The following is a 10,268-nucleotide window of genomic DNA, read 5'->3' on the forward strand; positions in this document are numbered from 1 at the left end:
AGGATGGGCTGCAGGGATGTGGGAAGGGGACTCCCACCAAGCGTAACCAGATTCCTAGGGGTCTGGGAGAGGAGGTGATGGGGACCTGGGGACAATTGGAGACAGCTGGCTGCGGTGGGTGCGGTTCTACTTCCCCATGGGCCTGAACTCTCCTCTCCACCCACCCCCCAACTTTGTGCCCTCCACCGGAGTGTGATTTGGGCTGATGATGACAGAGGCCAGCACGTTAGGGGAGTATGACCCCGTGATCTCAGTGGATCCCAGGGCAATTTAGGGACACGCATTGAGTGCTGGGGAGAGCTTGGGGGGCAGCTCCCTGATTTCTTGGCAGAGCCCCAGACTGAAGTAACCTTAAAAAAGCAATTAAATCACCTTAAAAAAAAAAAAACAGTAAAGAAAAATCAATACTAGGAGAAAGGGGAAGAGAGGCTGGGGGAGGAGGAGGAGGTGAGGCGGAAGCACTAGAAAGGTCTAGGAGTCTAGCCAGGAGGGCAGAACAGGGCAGGGAGCTGTCTGGGTAGGGGGTAGAGAAAGGGGCACTGTCTGTGGTCACTTGGAGACTCTGAGTGCTAATCCCCACTTTCCCCTCTGGGAGTCCGCCGGCCAGTGCAGCCCTGACCCCCAGGGGCCTTATCTTCCCAGCTTGGGGAGCTAGCTTGGGGAACTGGCTTTTGGGGAAACGGCCCGGTACCACCCCCCAGGCCCCCCCCAACAGGAAGCTACTTTGATGAGCGGCTAGGGACAACACAGCAGGGTGCCAAGTGTGGCCAGGGCAGGGTTGATCTGGTCTCACAGCCAGGGGGGCCCCAGTGGTTCTCTACAGCGCCCACCCCATCCCTGGGTAGCCTCCCTCAGGCCCCTCCTCCGGGCCCAGGCGGGGGCTGTGTGCGACTGCCAGGGCAGGCCTGACACAGGGGAGGGGTGGCCTCTGGGCAGCGGGTGGACCTCGGGCTCTAATCCCCAGCAGCTGCCGTTTCCCTCAGATCGATTCCCTTCTCACTTTTTTTTCAGCTGCTGGTTCCGAGGCTCGGATCGATGGAGCCGCCTCCCCCGCCCCCCTGAGCTTCCTCTCCCTGCTGCTCATTAGTGCCCCGATTAATCAGCCCCCCCTTTCCTCTGGGGGACAAGTGCTTCCTCCCCCACAAGGGCTCACGTTCCCACGCGGGCCCCCCAGAACACAAGCTGCTCGCCAGGAGCACCCCAGCCGGGGAGCACCAAGGCATTTCCTCCCGGGCTGCCAACTGGGGCCCCACCCCTGCCTTCGATAACAACCCACACGCCTGCTTCCCTTCCGCAAGCCAGCAGCCTCACCAGGGCTCCCCTGCCCTAATCTGCTGGCGGCCCCCTCCTTCAGCCTCTGGGATAGTGCTCCCCATCCAAGCCCACATGTTTCTCCTCCCTCCAAATCCCCATCTGGGCTCTTCCTCTCCCTCCATTCCACACCCTCTCCCCCATCACACCTCCTCCCTGCCCCTTGGCCTGTTCACCCAACACCCTCCCCCAACCCCTAGGCAGGCATGGCAAAGGATTTGGGAGCATTTGGGGCAGAAAAATGTGGTCACAGATGTTCAAGCGGCCAGGGTGCCCTCTGTCCCAGACACAGGAATGACTGAGTTTAGGGGCGGAGGGGTTGGTCAGCATCCCAGGATGGGCGGGGGTAAGGCGGGCAGCAAAGCTCCGGACCAGTCAAGAATCTTGGTGGAGTCACCTTTGTCCCCTTGTCTGCCTTGCCTGTCCGCCTCTGCCCTCTCCTCCTCCCTCATTCAAACAAGTGGCTCTCCCAAGGAGTTTCTGGAAGCCGCTGCGAGTGTGGTAGTTGGGGGCAGGAGATGGCTGGGTGCTGGGGCAGGAGTCAGGAGTCGGGGGAGGGGGAGATGGCGTTGACTGACCCTGGGTATGGTCCCCCTAAAGTGGCAGAATGAGCGGAGGACTCTGGGTGCAGATCTCTCCCCTGGGTGGCCTGGAAGTGGGGCCATCTGGGGACCCCATGAGTGCCTAGGGTGTAACAGGAGTTTGGGGGAGCAGCCTGACGAGATCTAAGGCAGGGGCCAGGGACCCCCTGTCCAGGGCTGGGGGCTGCCTCCGCCGCTGGCCTGGCTCCTGCCGCCAGTGCCGCCGGTGAAGCTCTGTTGACATGTCCTGAATTATTAAGCACGGGGTGGGCTCCGGAGCACATGCTGAGCGGAGCGGCTGGGGCTGCGCGGCGTGGCGGAGCAGCGCTCACTCCCTCGCTCGCTCGCTCGCTCGCAGGGACACACGCAGGGGCTGACAGCTGTGCTGGTGCTGATAAGGGAAGCCACAAGGAGACGATCGAGGAGAGAGACAAGCAGCAGCAGAGGCAGCAGCAGCAGAGGCAGCACGAGGGCTGCGGAGCTGCTGGGAGTGGGAGTGACTCCCCCACCTCGGGCCCCCACCCTGTCCCTGTCCTCCTCCCGCTTGCCCTGAGTTTAGAAGAGCAGCCGCTGCCACCACCGCCACTCCGGAGGGCACCGGGGGCTGCTGGCCAGGGAGGGACAGGGGCAGGGAGGCTCTGGCCAGTCCCAGCAGCCAGGGACAGATGCCGATCGAGATTGTGTGCAAAATCAAATTTGCAGAGGAGGATGCGAAACCCAAGGAGAAGGAGGCAGGGGATGAGCAAAGCCTCCTGGGGGCGGCACAGGGGGCAGCAGCCCCCCGGGACCTGGCCACCTTTGCGAGCACCAGCACTCTGCACGGGCTGGGCCGGGCCTGTGGCCCAGGCCCCCACGGACTGCGCAGAACCCTGTGGGCACTGGCCCTACTCACCTCGCTGGCCGCCTTCCTGTACCAGGCTGCTGGCCTGGCCCGGGGCTACCTGACCCGGCCTCACCTGGTGGCAATGGACCCTGCTGCCCCAGCCCCGGTGGCGGGCTTCCCGGCCGTCACCCTCTGCAACATCAACCGCTTCCGCCACTCGGCACTCAGCGACGCAGACATCTTCCACCTGGCCAACCTGACGGGGCTGCCCCCCAAAGACCGGGACGGACACCGTGCCGCCGGCCTGCGCTACCCGGAGCCCGACATGGTAGACATCCTCAACCGCACCGGCCACCAGCTTGCCGACATGCTCAAGAGCTGCAACTTCAGTGGNGGCTTCCCTTCCTTCCGCCACCAGAGGCTGGCCTGGTGTCTCCCCCAAGCCCGGTGTTTCCCCTCTCGCTCCCCAGCCACGGAGCGGGGGGCCGCTCCCCGGGGCTCACCCTGGCACTGGGGCTGCCGCTCCTCTTCTTGACTCTGCTGCTACCGCAGTCCCAGGTCTGCGCCCGGGGGGCCTGGAGTGGGCCCGGGGGGCCCTGAAGCCGGGCAGCTTGCAGGGAAGGGCTGCACCGTGCCAAGGCCGGGCCAACTGACCCCCGCTTTATCTCTTGTTCCCTTTTTCTTCTGGCTTCTTCTCCCCACTGAATGAGGGTGTTGGGAAGAGGGTGTTTGGGGGCTCCAGCGAGAGAGGGACTCAGGGCTGCCTCCTGGGGAGCTGGCCCGACCGGCGGGCTGGATAGAGACGATCTTGATCTTCGTGTACACTGGGCGCCAGTGTCTCTTCTCTGTCTCTGTGTCTCTCATACACACCCCCTTTCACAGACTCCCTCACACATCCCTCTTTCATGCTGCCCCTCCAGCCTCTCTCCCTTACCCTCCCTCCGTTTCCTGGTTCTCGCTAGTCCCTTGCCCGGCTCTGGCTCTTACACTGAGAATCACTCATTCACTCTTCTGTGCATGGCTCACCCTCACAGCAACCCAGCAACCCAGCAACACACACACACACACACACACACACACACACACACCCCTACTGCTCAGGGACAGTTTTCTGCACTCCCTCTCTTATACTCAGTGTCCCTGTCACTACACTCACATCCACACCTGCACACCCACACACCGAGAGCTACTCATGTCCGTGCCCACATCCCAGGTCTTACTTAGCTGCTGAGGACAGGGTCACACTGTGGAGGCCATCCCCTTTGTGATGCCCACCCCCATCTATCTCAATCCCTGTGCCCCATGCGGGGACTGCTGGTGGCAGTGCCATCTCTCTCACGTGTGTGGACACAGACAGACACACACACACACACACACACACTCTCATTGAGGTCGGGAGTGTGGGCTTGGGCTGCCCTCCCATGCACACCTCCCACAGTCAGGTGTGAGCGCAGGGGGCGTGTCTTGTGTGCTGTCTGTCTGTCTGTCAGTCAGTGCTCCATTCACCCACAGTCACAGGGTAGCTATTATCCCTGGTGCTTGAGACCCCAGGTCCCCGGTTGACTCCAGCATTGTATACATGTGTGCTCGCATCCTTGTTACCAGTGCCCGGTGCATATGCAAATACGTGGCGTCAACATGGTGCCCAGTCCAGCCAGCCTCCAGTGGCCTGCCCCGAAGATGGGAGGGGGCTTTCCTTCCCCCTGCCCAGGTTCCCATTCACTCACTCACTGCCTCAGCCCCCGCAGGAAGCGTGCCCCTATGAGGCTCCTGTAACCACTACCCATGTCTGCAGCCCCTGGGTCCTCCTGCCACTGGGTGTGGGGGGAATTGTGTAGAAATGGAGGGACCGGAAGGAGGGATTGCGCCGGGTGGGGGGCACTGGGCTTTTGTGTGACCACACACCCCACCTCTAGGAAAACATCACTGCTCCCAAACCCAGGGCTGCGAGAGTCCCCAAGAAGGAGGTGAGGCGCAGAGCATGTGCATGTGGCCTTTTGGGTCCATGGAGCCCCTCTGGCTGACATCCTCACCCCTCAGAGTTGGGGGGAGGGGGACAGAGCCCAGTCTCAGCAGGTGCTGGTGGGGCAGAAATCAATGCGAGCTTTGTGTCCCTGAGCGGGAGTTTGCCTCCCAGGCCCCTGGTCGGTGGGGGTAGAAAGGAAAGGGGAAGTGTGTTGAAACCTCAGTGGGAAGGAGGGTGGCGGGAGGGAGAGACAGAGATGGAGAAGGGGGGGTAAGGTGAGGGAAGCAGGGGTTTCCTGCCTGGCTCTAGGAAAGGAGTTGCCTGGAGGATGTGGGAGCAGGGAGTCTCTGGGAATCCTGAGATGGCTAAGGGGGTGAGTGGGGGTGTGGGGGTTGTCCAGCAGGGCCTTTCCTACCAGAGAGGAGAGCAGCAGAAGTTTGTGGGTCTCAGCTTCGGGCTGCGGCACGCCCAAGAAGGGCAGAGGGGCAAAGCAAGCACCGGGGGGCCGGGACGCCCCCCCGTCGATCCTGGGTTCCCTGTCTCCCGCCCAATCTAGACCCCATAGCCTTCTGCCTGTCTCCCGTTTGCCGGGTGTCACTCTCCCTTGGACCTGGCCTTCTAGGGTTTGAGTCTGCTGCAGATTCACCAGGGTCTGGGATGCGGGCTGGGATGGCGGTTCACGATGTGTGGCAGCGGGGAAGGTGGGGGTGCGCTGCAGGGCAAGACTGGAGAAGGGGCAGGAGCTGAACACAAGGGGTCTTTAAGGAGGACAACGAGGTCCTGTGTCCTGTGGTTAAGAACACGGAGCTCAGGCCGGGGCTCTAGGGTGGGGAGACGGGTACAGGGAATCTGCCAGGGTGTGAGTGGTGAGATGGTCAGTGACAATGACAGGCTTTGGGTAAGGGGCTGTGATGTGTTTTCTGTGGCTTTCCCTGCTTCCTCCTTCCCACTCCCCACTCTGCTGTGACCTTTCCTCCAGAATCCAAGTTAATAAATGTCACATTTTCCAGCCTATTTTTACTCTGGGTAATGTGCCCTCCCCCAGTCCCCTAAGCTGCTGCTCTTGCTTCTGTTACCACTGCAATTGCTTTCACCCCCACGCTCCCAAATACCCCCTCACTGACTCCCAGTCACTCACCCAATCAACACGGAGCTCTGAATGCCTACTGTGTGCCTGCTAGGTGGTGCGGTGGGGGGGGGAACAAAGACGGGAAGCCCTGGTCCCCGGTCCCCGGTCCCTGTCCTCAAGCAGCCTACACTCTCCTGGTGGAGCAGAGACGGGGACACTCAAAAGCTTAACCAACCATGCAAGAGTTAACCAGCCATGCAAGCAGTGTCAGGAGCTGCCAAGATTCATTGCCCAAAGAGGTCCAGGGATAGTAAGAGCCTGGGTTCAGACAGAGAGGCCACTCTGGGCCGAGGAGGGCTGGGAGGGTTCAAGGGGTGAGGCAGGCCTGGGAGGTTTGGAGAGGAGGGGAGAGAGAGAGGAAAGAGCTCCTGGGTGGTGGGGAACACTCACCCCTCCACCCCTGCTCCCCTCTGCCCAGCTTACCGGGTCCCTTCTCCTCTTCCCCTCCCCCTCCTTACACAGTCTCATACCCACCCACCCACTCCCACCTTGCCTCCTGCTCTCACCACCTATATGTTCTCTCCCTGCCTCCGATTTCCACCACCATCTGCTCCCCCCCACCCTGGTGCTCCGAGCCCCAGCCACACTTTCCCCATTGCGGCTTGCTCTCAGCCTGCCCACTTACTAGAAGGCAGAAATCACTCTTTCTCCCTGGGCTTCATCTCTTGAGCTGTAAAATGCAAGGGTGGCTCTAAAATTCAGCTTCTCCTCTCAGCTGGGGTGTGTACGGCCCAACAGTTGAGTGTGTGTGTTTCTGGAGCCGGACCGTCTGGATTTGAACCTCCGCTCTACCCTTTAAGCTGTGTGGCCTTGGAGAAGTCAAAAAGCTTCCGTGAGCTTCCGTTTCCACATCCAGTAAATACAGTATTAGATCCTAGAAAATTCAGGCAGTTGAGAGGATTAAAAAGGTGGCAGAAAAGAACTTAGCACACTGCCCGGCAAGCACATAGTGTGTCCTGTGGAAGCGTCCGCTATTACAAAGGCTACCGCCACAGGTCCCTGCTCTCTTACCTGACTATTCCCAGCACCACCTGCTGGTACCCACCCACCTGCTGGCATATTTGCTATTTGCCATCACCTGGCCTTCGGGCTGTCTTGATCCTCAGGCCCAGGCCCTCCCCTGCCTACTAAGCATTCCCATGCTACTCATCCCCTTCCAAATATTCACGTGCTTGTGTGCACGCGTGCAGGCACACTCTCTCCAGATCAGTGCTCTCCCACAGAACATTTCTGGGATGGCAGAAACGTATCTGTGCTGTCCCACATGGTAGTCACTAGCCACGCTGGCTGTTGAGCATGTGACATGTGATTCGTGTGACCGAGAAAATGAATTGTTCGATTCAAATAGCCACACGTGGCTAGTGGCAACCATCATGGACGGCACAGTTCTCAGTGGGCCTAGGAACTACGTTCAGACTGCAGGACTGGGCAGGGCTGGGAATTCTAACTGGCGTCAAAGGACGTGGGTGGTGGGTGTGGGCTCTAGTTGGGAGTTCTGGGAATCTGTGGTCCGGGCTGAGGTCCCGGGCTGAGCTGAGGACAGGACCTGTGTCTGGGGTGTCTGGGAACACCACGTGAGCTGATAGATCTTTCTTCCTAGGTGCAGGACACGACCTCGGTTCTTTTCTCTTCCATTCTATTGTCTGGAAAATTGAGGCGTGGGGGAGGTGGAGAATCCTGGAGAAGGCAGGGGTAGGACCCAGCCTCTCTCTGTGGGTCGTCCAGGGTCCAGCCAGTCCTTGGAGGGGCAGGGGACCAGGGACCTGTGGGCACTTCACTGTCTCCATCCCCTCTTGGCTCTCAGACTTCCCTCCCCCTCCCAACCCTCCTTCCCCACTCGCTGGTGACTGCCGTGACTATTAATCACTCGCCCTGTTCTCTTCCTCTCTACTAATCAGGCACAATTAGACAAGGCCTCTTCCAGCTGGGCAGTCCCCCTCCCTGCCCTCCTCCCTCCTCTGCCAGCCCCACCCCAGCTGCCAGGCAGGACAGATCAGAGACAGGGGGAGCAGCATGCAGGGGGAGCAGCATGCGTGGGGCCCTCTAGCACTCCCCGGCTTCCCCCATACCAGATCCTGGCAATCTCCAGCCCTGGAGCCCAGCTTCCTCCGAAGCTCCGTTCCCTTCCCTGGTGTGGTCAGGGCAGCTCTGATCCTCTCTGCCTTGCCTCCCGCGACCGTGACAACTCCATACCTTGGCTGCTGGCTCCAGGGGGCCTGAGGGCTGCCCCTTGCCCCCTAGACTCAGGAACAACGGCCCAGGCTTCCCTCTGAGGTTGGCGCAGGCCTCTTACCTACCAGACAAGCTTACCTCTTACCCTCCCCCTCTGCCCAGCCCTCTGTCCCCTATGTCCCATCCTCTCCTAAGGCATGAATCTTGAGAACATTTCGTTCAACATCTAGTTCAGGGTCGTCCTGCCTTCAGGAACCAGGCAGGTCAGGCAGGGAGGGTGCACATTAGGGAAGGCTGGGGTCTGAGCAGAACTGAAGATCAGGTATCCCTGATGGGGAGCGGTCCCTCAGCCCCAGCTAACTCGCGCCCTGGGGGCAGGGATGCCCAGTGTTTGGGGGCGGGGGTGGGGTCTTCCAGTTTGTCCCAAAGAAGCTCAAGTCTTGATTTTAATAAAAATGTTCCTGATTTTAAAAAATATTTTGAGAGCTACCTGCAAGTCACAGCTTGCAGAACCCCAGTGCTTACTCTCCCTTTGCCTGCCCCAGAGCTGGCTGCTGTCCCTCGGGCCCTCCTGGTGGGGGTGCCCTCAGTCTGGCTGCTTCCCATTGGCCAGTGGAATTGGTGGAGGGGGATTCAAGTGGTGTGGCCAAGCACCCAAGGGCAGGGGCTGTTATTGTTACAGAGGACTGGTCTCGGAGGGCAGCGGGGAGGGCCAGGAGGGACCCGCCCCACCCAGCCCCACTCAGCAGCCCCGTGGCCTCTTCATTAATCAGGAATCAGCCCCGAGCTGGGCTCATTATCAGCTCAGCTTCTGGTGGCACTGCCGGAAGATGCTGATTAGCATTTGAAGAAATGGCCCCAGTATCCCCCTCCTGTCCTCCCTCTTTCTCCCCTACACGGGCTCCTTCCTGGATCCCCACCCCTGCCCTATGGCTTCCAGGGGAGGAATCTGCTCCCTCTCGTGGCTGGCGGCAGGGCTGCCCTCACCACTCCCAGGCTGGGGGGCAGAAAGGGATCNAGCGAGCACTAGGAGGGCTGAGCATCGGGGCTGCTCAAGTTGAAGCCCCAGAGTCAGTGGGTCCCACTGGGCAGGAGTGAATGCAGGCTGGAGACAGGCTGGTCAGGAAGAGATGGACAGTCACCCTGGAGGAGGGGAGGAGGGCAGCCTCAGGCTGGTGGGTTATCAGCGTTGCCCTGCCCTTCCAGGCTCTCTGGGCAATGCCACCTCCGTCTAGCAGGGGGGTGGGGACAGCCAGAACCATGGACAGGAGACCTGAGGGTTAGGGTCTTGGAGCCATCCAGATGAACGGGGGTGGGAAGGCGAGAGGACGACAGAGACAAGGAGGGTGGAGAGGAGAAGGTTCAGAGTGAGGTGTGTTTCCAGAAAGGGGTGGGTGGCTGGGGAAGGTGTCTGCCCTTCTTCCCCTGGCTCCCAAGCTGGGGGCGGCAGCGCTGGAAGTCCAACCCCCCCGGGCCCCTCTAATGTTCCCCACGCCCTTGGGACACCCGTTTGGGGTTGGAGGGGGAGCAGTTCCAGAGAGACAGGCATGGGCTGCAGCAGCGAGGCAGCAGCGAGAGAGTTCAGAGAGGAGCCACGGGATGATTAAGGGGAAATGGAGGATTGATTTAGGAGGAAAGATTAAAGGAGCTAAATCCGTGGCGCTTGGCTCAGCGGTGACTAAGCGTGGACAGGATAATAGCTTACAAATGTGTGAAAGGTGTAAATACCAAATGGGGGGAGGGGAGGCGGCTCGGGGGGCCAGGGGAGCGGGNGGACACTGCCCGGTAGGGCTGGCCCCTCTCCAGTGGGGGTGCAGGGGAAGGAAACGGGGTTGGGGAGTCCCAGGTTCCAAACGGGCTCCGCTTCTGAGGCGCAGCTTCGCGGACCTAATGCTGACCTCCACGTCCCACTCACTCCCGTCCCGCAGAGGATCTGAGGTCGCGGGTTCAAATCCCGTCGGAGTCCGCCTGCGCCCCTCGGCCCCAGGTCTTTCCCGCGGCTCCCGGGCCCTCCCGCTGCCCCCGGAGAGCGGTCTCCCCGGGCCCCCGCCCTGCCGGGCGGGCTTGCGCCCCCTCTGCGCTCCCCGGCCGCGGCGGGCGGCGGGAGGCGGTGTCTCCCTGNCACTTTGCTGAGGAGCCGGGAGCCGAGGGAATGCAAATGAGGCAAACCCAGGGAGGAGAGCCGAGGCGCCCGGAGGAGACGGGAGGGAGGGCGCTCGGGCGCGGTGATGGATGCCTGCCCCGCGGGAGGGAGGAGGGGGCGGCGGGGAGCGCGCGGCGGTGGCG

At 61.2% G+C, this 10,268-nt stretch overlaps 1 protein-coding gene across 1 annotated transcript in view; it reads left to right on the forward strand.

The window, feature by feature from the left end:
• Positions 1 to 2,353: 2,353 nt before the first annotated feature.
• The window catches only part of ASIC4 (acid sensing ion channel subunit family member 4), a 22,587-nt gene continuing 14,672 nt past the window's right edge, over positions 2,354 to 10,268 (forward strand). The window contains exons 1-3 of the mRNA XM_077748599.1: positions 2,354 to 3,110; positions 6,738 to 6,759; positions 8,729 to 8,735. Coding sequence (XP_077604725.1) covers positions 2,558 to 3,110; positions 6,738 to 6,759; positions 8,729 to 8,735 — 582 coding nt within the window. The 5' untranslated portion in view covers positions 2,354 to 2,557. The remainder of the gene's footprint in view (positions 3,111 to 6,737; positions 6,760 to 8,728; positions 8,736 to 10,268) is intronic.

The sequence above is a fragment of the Crocuta crocuta genome, unplaced genomic scaffold, assembly GCF_008692635.1.
Source record: "Crocuta crocuta isolate KB4526 unplaced genomic scaffold, BGI_CrCroc_1.0 scaffold229, whole genome shotgun sequence".
Classification (NCBI taxonomy): Eukaryota; Metazoa; Chordata; class Mammalia; order Carnivora; family Hyaenidae; genus Crocuta; species Crocuta crocuta.